The 21,280-nt window shown below is 40.0% G+C and overlaps 1 protein-coding gene across 1 annotated transcript in view; it reads left to right on the top strand.

Moving 5' to 3' along the window:
• The first annotated feature begins 10,528 nt into the window (after positions 1–10,528).
• DIPK2A (divergent protein kinase domain 2A) overlaps positions 10,529–21,280 on the top strand; it is a 28,838-nt gene continuing 18,086 nt past the window's right edge. Inside the window, exon 1 of the mRNA XM_004385062.2 lies at positions 10,529–11,668. Within this exon, the coding sequence (XP_004385119.1) occupies positions 11,012–11,668 (657 nt within the window). The 5' untranslated portion in view covers positions 10,529–11,011. The remainder of the gene's footprint in view (positions 11,669–21,280) is intronic.

Here is a 21,280-nt window from a genome sequence, read left to right as displayed (position 1 = left end):
GGTCACTATGAGTCCGAATCGACTCGATGGCAATGGGTTTTGGCTTTTGGCTTCCTCCCAAGGATAACTGATAGCCTGACTTCTAACTTCTAATTATCAATTATCTAACTCATGGGAGGCAGAAATATACTTAAAGAAACTGGGTATAATGTAAATAAACTTTTTCGAATCTTAATAGTTTGTCCTGGAACACTTGTAATGACATTTGCACTGATGGTGAAAAAGTAATGGTGGGTAAAACTGCTAGAATAAATGGTGTTTGTATTTATCCCTGGCACACACATGCATTGGTCAGTTTCATTTAAGGATGATAAAGCTATAATAATTTTATTTGTACAAATACGTCCTTACAGTATTTTGTGTGAAGAGGAATACAAAATACTGTTGCATACTAACATACAAAGCCTTCGAAAAAATGACTTGTGTAATTCTTTAAGTTGCAAGCTTCAACTACTTTTTTCATGGGACACCATTTTTTTGGTTGAAACAATGACAATGATTATTTAATCTTGGGTTATTTAACAGACATTTTCTTGAAAATAACTGAAGTAACTCTATCACTTCAAGGAAAAGAAATTAAAAGAATTTGATGCTATTATGGATTGTGTCCCCCAAAAATGTGTGTCAACTTGGCTAGGCCATGATTCCCAGTATTGGGTGGTTGTTCACCATTTTGTGATCTGATGTGGCTATCCTATGTGTTATAAATCCTAACCCCTGTTAATGAGGCAGGATTAGAGGCAGTTATGCTAACGAGGCAGGACACACTCTATAGGATTAGGTTGTATCTTGAGTCAATCTCTTCTGGGATATAAGAGAAGAGAGCAGAGAGGAAAGGGACCTCATTACCATTAAGAAAAAAGAGCCAGGAGCAGAGCGCATCTTTTGGACCTGGGGTGCCTGCACTGAGAAGCTCCTAGACCAGGGGAAGACTGACGACAAGGATCTTCCTCCAGAGTCTACACAGAGAGAAAGCCTTCCCCTGGAGCTGGCACTGTGAATTCAGACTTCTAGCCTCCTAAACTGTGACAGAATAAATGTTTGTTAAAGCCACCCACTTGTGGTATTTCTGTTATAGCAGCACTAGATAAGTAAGACAGATGCCAATAATAAAATTCAAATCACAGCTAGGGTTGTCATCAACTCTTTTAACTCCTCAGAGGCAGATCTAGGTTTGTGGGATGCTAAGTTTATACACTGGCAGCAGCGGGTAGAGGGTCTGGAGATCACATTTAAGAAAAAGAATACAAAAAATACAAAATTAGGTACAGAATGAATATTTATTTAAAATAAGAAAACACAACAAATTACTGGAGGCTTAACAATTCAGGTCCATCACTTCTGAGATTGTATCAGGCAACTTAACCAGAAATGCTTACACAGAAATGCTTCTGATTGCAACCTGGCTTCCCCTCTCCAGCAACTGCCAGCACTTACAGGGTGCTATAAAAGTAAGGGGATCTGAAGTTTAAGCTTCATTAGCTGCATGGTAATCCGATTCTACTCTACTCTTTCCATTAGAGTATGATGCTTATGATGTTTCTCAAATACGTAAATTTGGCTAATGAAAAGAAAAAACAAAAACTGTATAGCTTTGTTTTCACAAACTAAAAACACGTGTGGAACCAGCATGGCGATCAGGAAGTAGAACATTATCAGCACTGGAGACACCCTCCTTTGTGTTCCTTCCAGTTACTACATGCTCCTTCTAAACTCCAAGGATAAAATTTCCAATTTCATACTTTATATAGTGGAATTGTACAGAATGTACTTTCTTGTCTGACTTTTGTTCAATATTTTGTTTGTGAGATTTATCCAAAGTGTTTTGTGTAGTTGTAGATTAATTCTGTGGATTCCATTGTGTGAATATACATTAACATAAATATATAAAGTTATCTATACTTTGTTAACAGACATTTAGGTAGTTTTCAGTTTTTAGCTATTATGATTAGTATTGTTAAGAACATTCTACTATTTCTTTCAGTGAAAGAAAACCCACTGTTGTTGAGTCGATTCCAACTCAGAGACCCAACAGGACAGTGCAGAACTGCCCCATAGGGTTTCCAAGGCTGTAAATAGTTACAGGAGACTGCTACATCTTTCTCCCATGGAGCAGCTGCTGGGTTTGAACCTCTGACCTTTTGGTTAGCAGCCAAGTGCTTTAACCACTGTGCCATTTTTCTCATAGATATACACTTAGAATTGAAATTGCTGGATCGTGTTTTTTCACCTTTAGTAGAAAAATGCCAAACAATTTTCCGAAGTGGTTGTACCAGTCTATACTCCCACCAGCAGTGCATGAGAGGTGTAACTGCTCCCCATCCTCGCGACCTTGATGTTGCCCATCTTTTTTTATTTTAGCCATTTTGGCTAGGTATATAGTGGTATCACACAATCCCTGATAACTGAGACTTGGATATCTTCTTTTTTGAAGTGTTATTTTTTAAGTCCCTTGCCTGCAACCCCAACGCCACAAGTAAGTTTGTTTCTTATTAATTTGGGTAAGTTCTTTATATAGTTTGTGATATTAGACATTTGTCAAATATATGTATTAGAAATACTTTTTTCCCACTCTGAATTCCTGGTCACTCTCTTCATAAATAAGTTTTCATTTTTTTTCTTTTATGATTAGAACATTTTGTGTCTTGTTAAGAAATCTTTGCCTATGAAAGATCATGAATATATTCTGTTTTTTTTTAAAGCTTTATTGTCTGATTGTTCACATTTAAATCTGCAATCTTCTGGAATTGATTTTTGTACACAGTGTGTGAAGAACAGTTCAAGATACATATTTTCCCATGATATTCAACTTATCTCCCATCATTTACTGAAAAGACTACCTTTTCCCATTGTACTTTTGTCACTTTTGTCATGTCAGGTGATCATATATATATGTGTATCTGTTGTTAGATTTTCTATTCTGTTCCAAAGGTTTTTCTTTTTTTGCACCAACATCTCATTGTCTTAATTACGGATTTTTAAAAAGGGGACCTGGTGGCGCCATGGTTAAGAGCTTGGCTGCTAACCAAAAGGTTGGCAGTTCGAATCTACCAGCTGCTTTTGGAAACCCTATGGGGAAGTTCTTCTCTGTCCTATAGGGTCACTATGAGTTGGAATCAACTTGACAGCAACGGGTTTGTTTTTCTTTAGTTTTGATATTGATTAGTGTAAATCCTCCAGCTTTTCTCTTCTTGAGGATTGAGTTGGCCATTCCTGACCCTTTGTATATCCATATATTCAGCTTGTCATTTAAAAAGATAAAAAAAAAACCTGCTGAGATTTTGATGGGGGCTATCTTGAATTATAAATTAACTTCCTTATATCTGATATCTTTACAATATTGGCTCTACTAAACTTTGAATATGGTATGTCCCTCCATTTATTTAGGCCTTATTTAATTTCTTTCAATAATGATGTATAGTTTTCAGTGTAGATGTCTTGTACATCTCTCCTTCAATTTATTCCTAAGTATTTAATTTAAAAAAAATATGATGCTACTGTAATTTGTATCATTTCTGCATGCAGAAAACCCAAAAGAATGTACAATTATAAATAAGAACGTGCAAGGCTGCTAAATGCAAAAACAATACATAAAAATTTTATTTCTACATCACAGCAACAAATAAACTAAATACAAAAAGACAGACTAATGTTTTATTAGAAAAAAACGTTTCCTTTAAATGTGTGACTTTTAAAAAGATTTGTAGAATTCAAAAAGTAATTTTTAAATAAATTACTTAAGACATTTCTTGAAATTTCCTTTGTAATTTCCAGTTTTATGAGAGAAAACAATGTAAAAATTTTAGTCATTTGAAAGCCATTTTGGAAGGAAAATACATTCCAAAAAATGAAAAAGACATATACGTTAAGTATTTAAGGACTGAATAGGCAAACCTTTACTATTGTCTTTCCTCTTGGACATCTCTTTGGCATTTGAGACTTTAACAATGAACGAGCCCGTCTCCTCCCCTTTCTTTTTCCTACTGGAGAACACCTAACTAGTTATTTTCTAAACTGTTGTTGTTAGGTGCTGTTGAGACAGTTCTGACTCACAGCGACCCTACATACAACAGAAGGAAACATTGCTTGGTCCCATGCCATCCTTACAATCATTGCTGTGTTTGAGCCCTCTGTTGTAGCCACTGTGTCAATCTATTTTGTCAGTCTTTTTTGCTGACCCTCTACGTTACTAAGCATGATGTCCTTTTCCAGAGACTAGACCCTCCTGATTATGTCCAAAATAAGTGAGACGTAGTCTCACCATCCTCACTTCATTTTTAAAATGTGTCTTTCCTAATCTACAGTTTAATATTAAGTAATGATGTCTTATATACTTGGGTACTAAAATCTAATTTTAAAAAAAGGAAAAAAAAAAGTTTGGCATTATACGGAGTTTAGAACTTCTTTTTAAAAAAATTCTAGAGCCTCAATAACTGTATTCACTACTGGGTCTGAGTCTGGAAACTGATGGCTAAAATTTGGCAGTACCTTATCTTAGAATGATACAACATTTATAAAAATATAAATTACTATGGCATTCTAGTTTAATCTACTAAATTGCTATTTTCATTTTATCAGCAAGTTCTAATTGTCTTGTTATCTTATGATTAGGTCAGCACAAAATACATCTTATCTATAATCAAGTTCTACTTTTAAAGTGGCAAATAAAGCTTCAAGGAAGCTTAATTATACCAAAAGAATATGCGAAATTCCTATTTAATTTGATGTAATTTAAATTATTCATTCCTGACTTCTCAAAAAAACAAACATAAAACAAACCCAACAGCCTACAGCTTCACCATTTCCTGAATAAAAAAGAAAAAAAGCCCTAGATATCAATCTACAGAAAAACAAAGGGCAGCACAAGACAGACAGGAGAGTAGTGGATGATCTGTCAAATCAGACAGACTAAACATCAGCTATATCTCAAAGATGGTTAATCTCTTTTGTGAACCTACAGTTCTACTGGCCACTATCTCTAATTAGACGACACTGGATAATAATACACACCTACAGTTAGTTCCCCGAAATGGAAAATCTTATTTACCTACAATGTTTTCAGAAAAAAAAAGAAAAACTTGATGTTTCTCAACCATATGATTTTGAACTCATTATGTTTGAATCCTAAGTATAAAACTTAACCGCTTGGCCTCTCCCAGCTGTGGTTTCTGACTTTATTACTGGCACAGCCATTATGGTGAAGACCATGGTAGACTTTTGATCCATACATGTGGTTTCCATGAAGGAGATATCTAAGTCAGAAAGAAGCCAGAACTTTACTGTCTAGGAGGATGCTTTTACTCCCAACAGGGCAGCTGCTCTTCTCCAAGCTTTCTAGCATGCTTGATCAGAGAGAACCTAACTTGGAGCTGTGGGCTGTGGCTCTCATCCAGCAGAGGTAACAGGAACACCATGTATGCAGGCACGTGGTTGCTGTCTCAGAGAGGTAGGATGTGAGACTAAGAGGAAATAGAATGACAAGGGAGAAACAAAATTACCTTAGTGTACATACCTATTGTTCTAAGAGGACTGACATCGAGGCAAAGATAATGTCTGTAGCTGTAGGAATTTCTTCCTTGTTCATGCTCGTTTAATAATTTCTTACATCTCAGTTATTTATCACAAACATGTAATAAAGTTGGTGTCTATCTGTTTTCTCCTTTGAACGCTGAGAAGCCTAGTAAGTACATCCTTCAGAACTTGTATTTGTTTGGAATTGTAGTAAGGGACATGTTCAGTATGTATGCCAACCCATAAATGAAAAAACGATAATGTTAATTTACACAGGTACAAATATTTTGGGTTAATCTATCAGAAGATCTTAACAACTGGATACGGTAGGACCTTGAAATGGCGTTCATTTTCCTTTCTTTGCATATATTATTTTCTCTTTTGAAACATAAACTGGAAAAAAACAGGAGTTTTAAAAATTTACTGAGCAAGAGAAAAATGTGCCTCTCTGGATTTACCTAGCCAAAGGAACATTTTTAACACTGCATGCTAATGTGAATTAATATAAACCATGAATTATAATGTTGTAGTTGCATTTGAACTAATTTGCATTATTCTGACCAAGTTAAAAAACTATGTGATTCAACTGTCTCAAGCAAAATCATGCTTATGGTTTATAAGAGTTTGACAAAAGTCTAACAATGAGTTTGACGACAGCAATATTTTTTGCATCAATGGAGCCAACTATTTGAATTGAACCTGTCCCAGAAAATACCTACAGTCGTTGCTTCCAAATAAAATAAAATGTGTTTAAAGTTCTATTAAAACACTGAATAGCTTTAAAAGAAAAACCTTTAACTATAAAACATCTCCTAATGCACATAAATCAAATAACTAACAATTACTTAACAGAAGAGTTGCAATTAACATTAAGCCAAGTGTTTGAATTTTAGGTACATAAGTTAGAAACAAAGGAGAAGACCCCATCGTTCTGTGGGTAAATGACTGTGTAGGTCTTTTAATTAGACTGAGAGTTATATACAATATTATTTACATTTTGATAGATAACTACGCATTTCTACTCCTAAACTAGGCTTAGAAACACAAATGCAGCAGTACAGAAAATGGAGGGAGGGAACTGTGCATATTTGCATCATCTCCTTCCTCCTTTCAGTTTCCCACATCTCAGTACATGGTAACTCTTCCAGTTGGTTAGGACAAAAACCACTTAGGAATCCCAATGCTTCCCTTCCTCTCACATCCAAATCCTGAGTAAACTGTTAGCTCTATTTTTTGCTCAGAATGCACCACTTCTTACCAGCTTCCTTGCTACCACCCCTCCTTTCTAGCTTGAATAATTATAATATTTAATCCTAAAATGTTCATTCTTCGTTTGTTCATCTTTCCACCCATCCATCCAACACTATTGAACAACCACTTGCACCAGACACTGTACAGAGGGAGCCCTTTTGGCCTTTGCAGAAAGAACACCTCTTACCCACCTTGAATTCTACTATGGTGCATTGTCCCGGGAAATCACAACCTCTAGGGCACTAAACAGAATCAATTTTGAGAAAATTATTCTAATGCTAGATAAGGAATCATCTTCTAAGTTGGGATTCCAATGCTTGCTTACAACTAAACCGGAGAACTTAGTTTATATATCATCAGGAATATATTGATGCCAGATCACTAACAGTAAATCATTTGGGGCATATAACTCATAAGGAATAAAAAGAACTGAGTGATGATGCTATATCAACACTCCTTTTATTTCTCTCAACTTAAATAAGCAACATGCTCATCTCTAAAAAATTAAAAACAGAAAAAGAATTGATGTTGAACTGTCAGATTCTAGCATAAATAATATTCATCCATGGATGTTGTTGTGGTTAGTTGCCAATGAGTTGATTCCCACTCGTGGTGACCCCATGTGTGCCGAGTAGAACTGCTCCATAGGGTTTCAAGGCTGTAAACTTTTGGAAGCAGATTGCCAGCCTGTCTTCTGAGGTGCTTCTGGGTGGGTTCAAATTGCCATCCTTTTGGCTACTAGTGGATTGCTTCCCGTTTTTACCACCCAGGGACTCCTTCATCCATGGATACTTAGTCTAACTGATAAAAAGCCTAATTTCATTAAGAAATGCATTTTAAAATCTCCCTGAGAGGCAAAGTAGCCCCCAATTCAGAACCACTGCTGTAGGAGTTGGAATAGCAATACAACTTAAAACTTCCAATTATTAAAGAAGAGCTAGTTCACTTTTTGGAAACCCTGGTGGCATACTGGTTAAAAGCTACAGCTGCTAACCAAAAGGCTGGCAGTTTGAATCCACCGGGCACTCCTTTGGAAACCCTATAGGGCAGTTCTGCTCTGTCCTATAGGATCGCTATGAGTCGGAATCAACTCGATGGCAACAGGTTTTTTTTTTTTGTTTTTTAGTTCACTTTTTAAAAATAGATGATGGTGATTATCAAAATACTATGGTATTTAATTCCACTAAATACATTTAAACAGCATTATTTGCCATTATTTAAACTTATGATGAAGAACTTTGGATGTTAGTTTATAATCCATTAGCTGAAAGCATCCTGTAGTTTATAGGATTGGTGGAAAATGTACATTAACACCTGGTCTTTTCCCAAACCCTAAGAGGGTACTTTTGAACACACTTGAGTTTATCTCATACGGCTTTAAGATTTTTTTTTCACCTTTTGAGGAATATTAACTTCTTGAAGACTATCTTGCCTAACATAAGCCTAAAAAACTGAAAAAAAAAACACCAGGGCTTTTAAGCAAATGTGAAATATATAGATACAAAGCAAATATTTTTCAAAATTAAACTTGTATAGACTAGTAACTTTTTTTCTTCCACTCTTCAAATGATGCCTAGGTTATTCCAAAGATTTAGGGGCCTGAGGATAGTTTAAGAATGCCGAAGACCTCTTCCATACAGAAAATTACCTCCTTAATCCTGATACCAGTTACCTAAACAGTATCTCACCATGCTTCAATTCTCTCACTTTAATAGTTTATTACCAAGAATGTCAATGGGAATCATTTGTTCTAATATAAAAGTAAAATTTTATGTAGTGCTTTTATTGTTTCAAAGCAATTCCACATAGATTATCTACTATTAATTGAACAGATGTATAACACAGAGACAAAAAATATGCTAGAGATAAGAAATTTGCAGTTTAGTAATGATTTGGCTAGTTTACCTTTCAACAGCAGTGGAGCTGGAATACAGCACATGTCTTCTGATAATGACACCAAACTTTTTGTTTTTTTACAAGAAACCCTTGTTTGAGCTTCTGCTCCTAATTCTATTAAGTTTTATTTGGAGCCCCGGTGGCACAGTGGTTAAGTGTTCCCCTGCTCTTAAGATGGGCAGTTCAATCCACCAGCACAGGGTCACTATGAGTCGACTGGACCGCAGTGGGTTTGATCTGGTTTTGGAAGCAGTTTTATTTAGAATGCCTGAAGACAACTTAAATCAAACTACTACCAAAGGTGGCATGAAGTGCAGTTGTAGCACCCAAACTTTTTAAGTAGCCACTTTCTACAAGGCTTTGAAGACAGTATCTCCCCAGTTGTCTGTTTTCAATGTAATACTTAAAAATAACTTTTCCGTTGAATATATTTAAATTGCCTAAATGTTTCTTTTTCCTTTCAAAGTGTAAATTCTCATATTACGAAGAAAACATGAACCTCAACAGTACTTCTCAAGACGATGTCTCTGCTTTTTAAAATCAAACAGCTGTTGAGAGAACAATACCGAAAAGTGAATGTGATAATCCAGCATAGATGTTTCTCATCAAATCCCTGGAAAGAGTTGATACATACATGGCAGGCAGTCACTGTTCAATCTTTAAAATGAACTCAGTTAAGATTCTTTTCACAACGTATCAAGAACCACCTGTCCCTCAAACTAACAACCACAACCACTTATTTCAACTATTCTAAGGCTCAAATTAAACACTATTATATATTTGCAGCTACTACTTAAGAGTCTGGGTCTCTAACATCAAAGCAAAGCTGCTTTAGTTCAGCATTTCCCAGTTATTTTCGCAGTCTTGAGCCAACGTGTCAGTGTGGAGCGCCGGGAGACCCCACGTCCGCATGGTTACCGCCGCAGCAACGCGTGGTGGCCCTAAGGGCAGGCCTGGGCCGGCGAGGAGACCGCCCGTCCCCCAGGGACCCTCAAGGGCGGCGCCGGGAAATTCACTTCGCCAGGTGGACGGAAAGGGCTCCTGCGCTGGGGAAACAGGAGGGGAGCAAAGGCAAACCTGCGAACTGCTCATCCCCAGCTTCTTCGCAGCGGTTAGGACGGAACGCCCGGGGACACCGGGCCGCGTCGGTTCCCTCTCCATTAGATTTTCCCTTTAATACGGTGTCTTGGCGACTTCGCTTTTTGCGAGTTCACTCAGGGAAATTTAAGATGCTTCCACAGATACGACAGACGCCAAAGATAACCACAATGAGTCACTGATTAGCCTCAACTCACGCTTTTGCCACTGGTCTCCACGCAGGCCCCGCCCCTATCGTGAGGCGCGCGAGCCCGCGGGCGCGAGCTCCCGCCAGGCGCTCCCGGCCCTGCCCCGCCCCCAGGCGCGCGCCCAACGCATCTAAGGCTCCGAGAGAACGTTGCCCAGCTCACTCCGGCCCCGCCCCGCGCGCCTCTTCCAGCGGGGAAGGACTGCAATACGCTTCCGCATTTCTTCTTTTTTTTCTTCTCTTAAAGGACCATTTCCTTCATGGCAAACACAGATCCCAGTAAGACTCAGCAGTCGTAAAAGATGAACTATTACTAAAAGTCATTTCACCACCAGAGCGTGCAAGCTTATCCCGCCTCCAAAAGCTCGAGCTCCGCCCCCCAATACAGACGGCCTCCAAAACCGCCCCCGCGAGCCCGCGCTTACGCTTTCCGGGCGGCGCGCGACGCGCCCGCCCCGCCCCGCCCCGTCGGTTCCGCCCCGTGGCCCCTCTCCCGGCCTCTGGAAAGCGGGCGTGTAAGAACTGGGGCGTGCGGTGTCCGAGACGCACGAGCGCATCCTCCTTCCCACCTTCTTACACAGTTGCTACTTTTCAGTGCGAGCTAGTCCAGTTCCTCTTCCCCTCCGTGAGGCCCTCATTCTCCTCAGAGATCCCGCTCGTCCGCCTGGCGACCGTCGCCGCAGCGCTCGCGCCCTGCGCGAGCAGGGCGCGTGCGCGCGGCCCACGGGCGCGCGGCCGTCGGGCCCCTGTCTCCCTCCCCCTCCCGCTCCTCTATAACTTGGCTGGCTCGGAGGAGGCGCCGCCGGAGTCGGAGGGCGGGGAGCTCAGAGGAGGGAGCTCCAGAGTTGTGGAGACTAGTGACTAGGAGAAGTCGCAGCCTGCTCTGGTCTGCACCTTCCCGCTCCCTATCTCCCTCGCTCTCACACCCACTCCGCCTCCCGCCCCAGCCCGCGTCCTCGCTCCTTCTCTTGCAAGAGGATCCCTGCACATCGCTCTCCGGTTCTCGGCGCGGCGGGGGCGCCCCGGGGGTGCCCTCGCCCTCTTCGTGCGGGCGAACGGGCGGGCGGGATGTGGCGCTTGGTACCCCCGAAGCTGGGCCGCCTTTCCCGCTCGCTGAAGCTGGCGGCGCTGGGCAGCCTGTTGGTGCTGATGGTGCTGCACTCGCCGTCGCTGCTCGCCTCTTGGCAGCGCAACGAGCTGGCCGACCGGCGCTTTCTGCAGCTCAATAAGTGCCCGGCGTGTTTCGGCACGAGCTGGTGCCGCCGCTTCCTTAACGGGCAGGTGGTGTTCGAGGCGTGGGGCCGTCTGCGCCTGCTGGACTTCCTCAACGTGAAGAACGTCTACTTCGCGCAGTACGGCGAGCCCCGCGAGGGCGGCCGCCGCCGTGTGGTGCTCAAGCGCCTCGGCTCGCAGCGCGAGCTGGCGCAGCTCGACCAGAGCATCTGCAAGCGGGCCACCGGCCGGCCCCGCTGCGACCTGCTTCAGGCCATGCCCCGGACCGAGTTCGCGCGTCTCAACGGCGACGTGCGGCTGCTCACGCCCGAGGCGGTGGAGGGCTGGTCCGATCTGGTGCACTGCCCCTCGCAGCGCCTGCTCGACCGCCTGGTGCGCCGCTACGCCGAGACCAAGGACTCGGGCAGCTTCTTGCTCCGCAACCTCAAGGACTCGGAGCGCATGCAGCTGCTGCTGACTCTGGCCTTCAACCCCGAGCCGCTGGTGCTACAGGTAGGCGCGAAGCTCTGGTGGGGGCGTCCTGCCCGTAGGGTCCGCGCGTGGGAACGGGAGTCGGTAGAAGTGGCGCCGCCAGCGCTTGGTGCTCAGTTTGGACCTGACCCGGCGGGCCAGGCTGTGGGCGTGGGAAGGGGGCGGCGCTGGGGGAAACTCTGAGGGGCTGTGCCGGATTACGGAGGGCCACTCGGCTAGTGGGGAGACCGCTCTTGTCGCCTAGACACTAGTACATCTTGGATTTGACTGCGAATCCTTCAACGGCAGAGGGAGTGCGTTTCGAACGCTCCCAAAATGTCTCTCTCCAGCGAGTTTCCTTCCGCTCTCCTCCTGGCCTTTCTCCCTTTATCCACAGGGTCTTGCACTTGTACGGCGCAGACAGTTCACGCTCTCTTGGACCTTTTAGTTCTTTCAAGTGCTGCTATACGTGTTTGTTCGTCCCTTTACTACCCCTGGTGGCTGGCCTAACTTAGGCCCCAAAGTCTTTGTTTCATTCTCTATTTCATTTACCTGGCAGTCATCCGGGCAGCTAATTTGGGGACAAGTTGGGCAAGAGAAGGTCAGAGAACGGGGACAGTGATCAGGAGTAGGGGTTAATACAAGGGCCCTGGTTTAGGTAGGATTAGAGAAGAAGGAAAAAACTAAGGCAGCGTTGGACTTGGAGCTGGAAAGGCTTAAGGCCAAGACGGACATTTTCATCCTGATACTGTGCCCCGCCGTATTCATCTGATTTTAGAGGATTAAACTTAAGGAAAGAGATAGAATGTTAGACCAGGGAGAAAAACGGAGGAAGGAGATTCTGACTTTATGAATGGAGTTGTTTGCTATCTCGTGACTTTATTTTAAAAATAAAATGTGCATTTGAGGGGTATAGGTTGGGGTCTTTTTGCTGGTGACAGCAAACAAAAACCAGAACAAAAGCCTGTTAACCTTTAGAATAGTCACTTGAGTTTCTGCACCATCCCGCCCCCTCCTTACTGTCCTGCCGTTGGATAGTGGTTACAACTCTGGGGCTTTGAGCCTTTCTGATAACCATAAGAAAAGTTGTCATTCTCTTTTTCCATGCCAATTTTGCTGTATTTCAATATAAGGAAAAATACATGACTTAAAATTAATCACAAGTAATTTTGTTATAGTTCACGCCCTTTCTGCGCAAAGAATGTCAGTGATGGCTGGAGGGTTTGTGCAGGGTTTTTTTCTTGTTTAAATCTAAACTGCGTGAGTAGGAGTGTTCAGTGTTTATATCACTTGCTTTTCTCAAGTTCTTCGCTGTCCAACTTTGCTAAAAGAAACAAGCTTCGTTTGCTTAATTCAGCCAAATAATTTTAACACAAAATATTTTATCTTATTAACAAAATTTTAATGTGGGCTTTAGTAAATTTTAAGGTATAATAGGATTATGTAATGGGTTAATTTTTAAAGTGCAGTTAATTTTAAAATATTCTGCTGTATCTCCTATCAGTGAATGATGTATAAAACTAGTTAAACTTTCCTGGAAGAAATCTACCTTATTCAGTAGTTCCAAAACTATAAACCTCTAGAGGTTAAGTCCGTATTTATCATATATACACACTTGAATTGAAATTCTTAAATTTTTTCTTTGAAATGACCTTTCTTATTTCAAAAATAGAAATCTTACTGTTTATATTAGCAAGATTGGTCCCTGAAGAAACATTTAGTGGTGTACTTTGCTGGAGTGGATAGTCTGTCAAATTCTCAAGGGCCTGAAAATTTGATAAGAAGCTATCTAAGTATTTTGGGAAAAAATTAAATACTCATTTCCTGCACTTAAAATTCTGGCTTCTATTTAACGAAAGATTTTTATCAGTTAATTCTGAGTATTGATGTCAGAAACAATGAATGTTAGAACTAATATTTTAAGAACATTGTATATCCAGCTTTTTAATAAACATCATGACATCTGAAAATTAGAAACTTTAGTATTTGATTTACACTAAGGTAAATGGTCCTTGTTCATGAAGTCTACATTTTTTTGAAGTTGAACTTGTCTTGGTATTTTCAGTTTACTTTAGGGTGGAGATAGTTAAGTATATCTTCTTTTCCTATAACTCTTACCCTCAAACTTGACTTTCTTCTTCTGTTTTCATCTTTAGCGATAAACAATAGCTTTTTAAAAAAAAGTACAAGTATATTCTTGAAATTTAATCTTGGTGACCCAATTGCTGTGAGTGGGTTATAGGGTTTGTTTTTGGTATATAAAGAAATATGTATCAATGTTGTAGACTGTAACATTTATAAGTTGCATTTTTAATGGTACGTCATAGCTAATTACATATTGTGTGAAATATAAATTGGGGATCATTAGCACCAGTCAGTCACATTGCTGTTTGTTTTTAAAAGCAAATAGAATAAGAAGACTTGTTTTTAAACAACAGATCTTCATAGAGCTGCTACTTTATAGAACCACTTGATTCTTGGTAAAAACTAGTGAGATAAGAAATATAAACAGTATTGAGGTTTGATGATGGTATAAAACAACTAAAATGAAAGGAAACTCAGTTCTTTAATCAGGTACAGAGATTGTTATATAGTAAGTCAAATGATAATCATTACTTTTTGTTAGCTAGGCAAATCTGTAGTTTTAGTATTTCTATAGGTTTCTATAGAGCTTTTTTATAGCAGTTATAAAAAGTAGTAGGATATTGATTAATAATGGTAGAAGCACTGCCATTCAGTTTTGGCTATATAGATATATATTTTGGTTCATGTATTTTTAGAAACATTTTTAAGGGTGTGTTTTTGTGTCTGTTTTACAGCTTAAAGAGGAGCTCACAACTTTTATTTTTTTCCAGGAGAGGGAGCTACTTATCGAATTTTTGGTCAGTTGATGACAAATTAGATTTTTCTTACATTGTCCAAAAGCTAACTACTTTGAAAAACAAGTCTTTTAAACTGACTCCATCAAACTATTCTTAAAAAAATTTTCAGCTTAGTAAATATGCTTCCAAAATAAACATTTAAAAAAATTTTTTTGATAAGGTACTAAGGAAAGAACAGAGAAAATGTGTACAAATTTAACCCATTAAACTTGCCTCCTCTGATTTTAAGAAACAATAAAATAAAGTTTTTATTATATCCTTTGAAAGAAGACAGGAAAAGTATTAAGTGTCTTTAAGATATGAACATACATGCCTTATCAACGTAGGACTCTCTGGATTTGTAACAGGTTTCCCAGTAGGAAATGGTATGGGAGTACAACTCTTGAGAGCTCTCTTCTCGTTGGTGGATAAATAGTCGCTTTACTAACTGATAGCAGCTTATCTAGCTCTAAGAAAAGTTGTTCTGCCATAGAATTATTATCTTCTAAAAAATTTTACAAGCATCAAGCAACAAGATGAAGCTAATAGAACCTTTACCTTCTAATCTAATACCTTTTTTCCCTCTTCACATTTCCACTTCACCAAGAGGTGTATTTTAATGCAAACTGTGCCATAATCCTATGAAAAAAAAATCAGGAGGGAGTAGCTTTGTTGATTTTGTATTGTGTAGTAGCATTCTTGGAATATTCAAAAATTGAGGCGTTGAAGTAGTTAAGAGGATGTTTTCTGTTATTTCATTAAAAAGATTGTTATAGTGGTAAAACAATATTTTTAAAATTATTCTTGAATTTGTATTTGAGTGTGTGTGAGACAGCAAGAAATACTGTCTGGGTTTCCTGAGTCTGAGCTGTATTTCTGACTTTGTAACTTGGAGGTGGTGAAGATGGTCTTGTTTTTAGGAAATGAAGAAAGCTATTGGCTGTTTAGTGGGAGGAGGTGGGAATTTGTCTTACTGATAATTTATAGAATTTTATTTATGTTATGTTCTTTGAATCATGGTTTTTTAGGGTTTCCTTAATTTATTGTGGAAGTTCTGGTGGCGTACTGGTTAAGAGCTATGGCTGCTAACCAAAAGGTTGGCAGTTTGAATCCACCAGGTGCTCCTTGGAAACCCTATGGGGCAGTTCTGCTCTGTCCTGTAGGGTCGCTATGAGTCGGAATCGACTTCAACGGCAACTTTGTTTTTTTAATTTATTGTATTTTAACTAAGTACCATTGTTTAAGCTATGGATTTTTTTTTAAAGCTTTCATTTCAATTTTTGTAAATGTCATAGTACATGCAAAACATTTTCGGCCCCTGAGTCATTCAAAATGTTTGCACTCGGCTACTAACCTAAAGGTTGGTGGTTGGAACCCACCCAGCGGCACCACAGAAAAAAGGCCTGGCAATCAGCTTCCGTAAAGATTGTGGGCAAGAAAACCCTATAGAGCATTTCTGCTGTCTAGCACATGGGGCAAAGCATTTTATACAGTGCCTAATGCATGGTAAGCACTCAGTAAATGTTAGCCATTAAATAGTGCAAAAGTAGCTTTAACATAGTGCATTTGATCAACTGTTTTGAGGCTTGTTCCAGGTATGGATCACCTTAAAAATAGTTGTGATTCTGACCATGAGCCATACCTTTAGTTACACTCGGGTCCATTTCTACACTAAGAGACGGATTTGTACAGAAAACTTTGAGGAATGTTGTTGTTCTTGTCCTTAAAAAGAATTTCTGTAGGAGAAGAATGTTTTTAAAGTGCATTGCCTAAAATACATTTTTTTTTTTTTTTTAGTAAACTATGGAAAGGTTATGGTCATCTAACTAATTGTGTTACTTCCGACAAATTGATACACTTTTTGTATACGATTCACTTCCCTCATCTGAAAATAAGACTATTGGGTTAGATCCTTGTCTTTTGAGCCTCAGTATCCTGTGATTCTCAAACTTCTTGATGTTTCAGGAGTTTTATTTTTCCCTAGAGTGTGAGTTTATAGTCCAGCACAGATAACCCTGTTCCAGGGCTGTCTTTCTACCCTCAGATTTTTACACATACAAAATAAGATTAAACAGTATAAAAACCAGAGATTATCTTTAAAGGAAAAACTGTGGAGCTAAAGGTCACCAAGGATCTTGTGGGCAACAGTAGCTAGAAAGGATATTCCAGATTTTGTCTCAGGAGTTTTCTCTTCAAGTACCTGCCACCTATTTCTCTCTTGCTGGCTGCTGCGTTTAATGCCTTTCTAGATTTAGGCTTCAGGACACATTTGAGGTAGTTCTGAGCAGTGTACTTTTTATCTGATAAATTGATTTAGAGGTTTTCTTACGCTATTACTTGTTTTTTCATCCTACACTTCACTGACACTGTTGACACTTGACTGTCCTACACAAGAAAAAAAAAAAAAAAAAAGTAAAAACCTGTGTACTTCAGGTCCAAAAAAGGAGGGAAGCTTTTGTTTTGGAAAGACTATAGAAACAGCCAGTTACCCTTAGGAAAGCACCATTTCAGGATCAATGAAGCAAAATCATTTGACACCCTGGCCTACTTTTTCAATTTGTCCATGGATATTTTGACCAGTGATTTATTTGTTAAATCTGACGTCCTTTCTGTACTTTTGTCTAATCATCTAATTGTTCACTTTCATATTTCCACTGCATGGATCAGGACATGTTTCTCATGCATGTTGGTGAGAATAGAAAGGTTGGTGTTTTGGGGGTCTGCTTGCTGGACATAGGTAGTCAGTTCGCCAGGGTGTCATCAAGATGGTTTTTGTTCTCTGTTTTTCTGGCCTTCTTCCTATATTGTTTTCACTGCTGCTTCCTCTTCACAGAATGCTGACATTTTTCTTTTCTCACTTTCCACTCATTACATATATATTAAACTAATATGGGCTTAGAATGTAAACCTTGCATTTTTCCTACACATACGATAAACTTTAGTAAATGATTGTAAAATGTCTTAAGACTGAAAATTACTAGTGTAAGATGAGAGTGGCACACAACAACAAGATAAGAATAGTTGTTCATCCTAGTAGTAGACTCCAAAAGGTTTTAAATTATGTAATCAAATCTTCTGTTGTTGTCAGCTGCCCTCGAGTCAGCCCACAACTCATGGTGGCCCCATGCACAATGGAACAAAACGCTGCCTGTTACTGCGCCATTCCCCATGAATGGTTGTGGATGAGACTATTGTGATCCATAGGGTTTTCACTGGCTGATTTTCAGAAGTAGATTGCTAGGCCTTTCTTCCTCGTCTGTCTTAGTCTGGAAGCTCTGGGTCTCCTGCATGGAAGGGGAGAATACCACTGAACCACCAATGCCTCACCATCAAATCTTTTATCTAATTTATATGTCATTTTTATAGATTGTTGATAGGAAGTTATCTGTGAAATACCTGGGAGCTCTTTGGATAACAGGCCTATACTTGAGTCAGAAGAACTGAATTTTGTTTGTTCATTTGATTAATAGTCTGTTTGGAGGCATTTGGATGGAAAGATTGCCCTAGGCAACAGGTAGTTTACTGTATCAGTTTACAAAGCACCACAAATTGGGTGACTTAGAAGATCAGAAATGAATTGTCTCACAGTTCTGGAGGCTAGTCTGAATTCAGGGTCATATTATGTAGGACGGCTCTCAGGGGAGATCCTTGTCTCTCCTAGCTTCTGGTAGTCCTAGGCATTCACATAGGCAGTTTTCTGTCTCTCTGTGTCTCTTTCTTTTTTATAAGGACACTCCTTAGATGGGATTAAGATCCACCCTACTCTAGTATGACCTTATATTAACTTAACTGATAACATCTTCAAAAACCCTATTTACAAACAAGATCAAGTTCACAGTATCAAGGCTTAGGACTTCAACATATCTTTTTGGGGGGCACAATTCAATCCATAACAGTTATTGTATGGGAGGTAGATATATAAATGAGTAATTATAATCAACGTAGCATAACAAGCACTACAAAAAAAGGTGCGTGTACTATGTCATATGACTCATTTAGGGAGAGACATCTGTGTGCGTCATGATGGAGGTGGGTACCGGGGAAGGTTTCACAAGGAAATTGAGTTCTGAAGGATAAATAGGATTTTGCCAATAGATGGAGATGACAGGAATGGCGGGGATACCAGCAAGTTGTTGGGTGACATTGAACAAGTCACTTACTCTTTCAGAGACTGAGTTTTTTAATAAGTAAAATGAGGATGTTAATATATATCTAACAGGATTGTTTTCAAGATTAAAGGAGATAAGATTATTCAGACAACATATATAAACTGTCTTTAATTGTAAAGCTCCTTGCAATGTATTATTACTTTGCAAATTAGCTTATTTCCTTTTTAGACTAAAATAGCATTAAAGTAGTACTTAGCTATAATAGTTGAAGAGTTTGTCAGTGTATTATGTTTAAGTCTGTCTTGGAAATACGTAATATATATTTTTTTCTTTTTTGTGACAGTCGTTCAAATGTTACTCCGGTACATATACACACATCACACATAGCTACATAGCTGCTTCTTAGACTAAGCTTTTTTTTCAGAATAGTAATTAAAAATTAAAAAGGGAAGGAGACAACCCAAGATGGCGGCTTAGTCACACATGCCATGCCATCCCCCTACAGCAAAGAACTAAGAAACCAAGTGAAACAGACGCAGATGATGATCTGGGAACCCAGAACAGCAAACAGAAGGATGAAGAATTGATTGAACACCAAAGATAGGGAGAAACTGAATGACAACAACAAAGGAGGAGACTTATGGACTGTAGGCGCCCTACCAGCTGGCCCAGCATGGTGTGACCATCTTGAGACAAAGCAAGCGGCGTCCCTGGGTGAGAAGTGCAGGAAGGCAGCTTCATGGAATCCTCAGCAGGAGATGGAGATTCTGTGTAGACAAACCTGGAGCCAAGCAAGGTGAGCAGAAAATGAATTGGATCTAAGGAGGGAAACTGCAGGAAGGCAGGCGAGGGCTCTGTGGATCTAGGCAACCATAGAGCAGGGAGGGAGCTATAAAATAGGGACAGAACTACTCCTCTGCATATCTGTCCCTGATCATTTGGGCAGGTGGCGCTGGGGGAGTGGAGGATCTTTGGAGTAGCGTCTAGAGATCCCCAACCTGACCAGACTATGGACAGCACCCCCCTTCCCCGCAACTCTTATTTGGTCGGGGCCAGGTCCTGACTGCTAGCTGTACTCTGCGGGGAGGGCTCTGGCGCCCATGTCAGAGACTGCGGGAACATGCTCCACTACTGCTTCCCACCCTCTGCCCTTCTAGTAACCAGTGGTGTGCCCCCCCTCACCCTGCCCGGCAATCCATGGTGCGTGCTTCTGTGACATCAGACCTGCAGCCAGCGGCTCACGCCTGCCTTTCCCATCCCTGCACCATCCTACCCACCCAGCAGTCTGTGGTGTGCGCTCCCATACCATCACACATGCAGCCAGAGGTTCATACCTGCTCTGCCTACCCCCACACCTCCTCACCTGCCTGGAGATTGGCAGCGTGCACTCCCACCACCAGACTGGCAACCAGAGGCATGAAACCCTGCTGCCTGCTCCACCCCATCTGTTGCCTACAAGAGATACACCTTAGACACAGAGACAGATTGGTTAAAAACAGAACTTCAGACTGCTTCGTTCCAGTTTAAACCCCTGCTGAGAATTTTCAGTTCCACCCCAATTATACTGAATCACAATCTACATTTTAACAAGATCCCCAGTTGATTCTTATGTATAACTTCCTGGCAACTTGTTGGAAATATAAATTCTCAGCAGGGGAATTGTTGGAAATGCAGATTCTCAGCAGGGGTTCAAACCAGAACAAACCAGTTCGAAGCCCTGGTTAAAAATCAATAGGATGGAAAAGCATACATATATATCAAGAAAACAGTAACCAAAAGAGCAGGAGTGGTATGATTAAAGGGTCAATCCACCAAGAAGACATAACCATAATAAATATTTACACACCCAGTGACAGAGCTCCAAAATACGTAAACAGTAGTAGACTTGAAAAGAGAAAGAGACAGTTCTACAATAACAGTAGCAAACTTTAACACCACTGTTGATGATGGAGAGAACAACTAGACAAAACAAAGATGCAGAAGATTTAATAACATAAGCAACTCAACCCCCCACACCATGCAACAGCAGCATAGTACACATTCTTCTCCAGTGCACATGGATCATTCTTCAGAATAGACCATATTTTAGACCACAAAGCAAGCCTCAATAAATTGAAAAACTTTGAAATAACACAAAGCATCTTCTCTGATCATAACGCTATAGAACTAGAAATCAATAACACAGAGAACAAGGAAAAAGATCAAATACATAGAAACTGAATAACACCTTAAACACTATTGAGTAATAGAAGAAGTTAAAAATGAAGTAAAAAAATTCTTAGAATGAAAATATACCAAAACCTTTGGACACAGCAAAAGCAGTGCTCAGAGGAGAGTTTATAGCAATAAATGCACACATCAAAACAGAAGGAAAGGCCAAAATCAATAATAGCTTAACTCTACAACTCGAACAGATAGAAAAGGAACAGCACAAGAAGTCCACAGTCACCGGAAGAAAAGAAAGAGCATAAATAAGTGAAATAGAAAACAAAAACAATAGAACAAGACTAGACGTTGGCTCTTTGAGAGGATCAATAAAATTAACAAAGCACTGGTCAAATTGATAAAGGAAAAATATGAGAAGATGCAAATAATCAAAATAGTAAGTGAGATGGGTAACATTACAACAGAACCAACTGAGATAAAAAGGATCAAAAAGTATTATGAAAAATTGTACTCCAACA

The sequence above is a fragment of the Trichechus manatus genome, unplaced genomic scaffold (assembly GCF_000243295.1).
Source record: "Trichechus manatus latirostris isolate Lorelei unplaced genomic scaffold, TriManLat1.0 scaffold00132, whole genome shotgun sequence".
NCBI lineage: Eukaryota > Metazoa > Chordata > Mammalia > Sirenia > Trichechidae > Trichechus > Trichechus manatus.
This window is presented reverse-complemented; position numbering and strand designations above follow the sequence as displayed.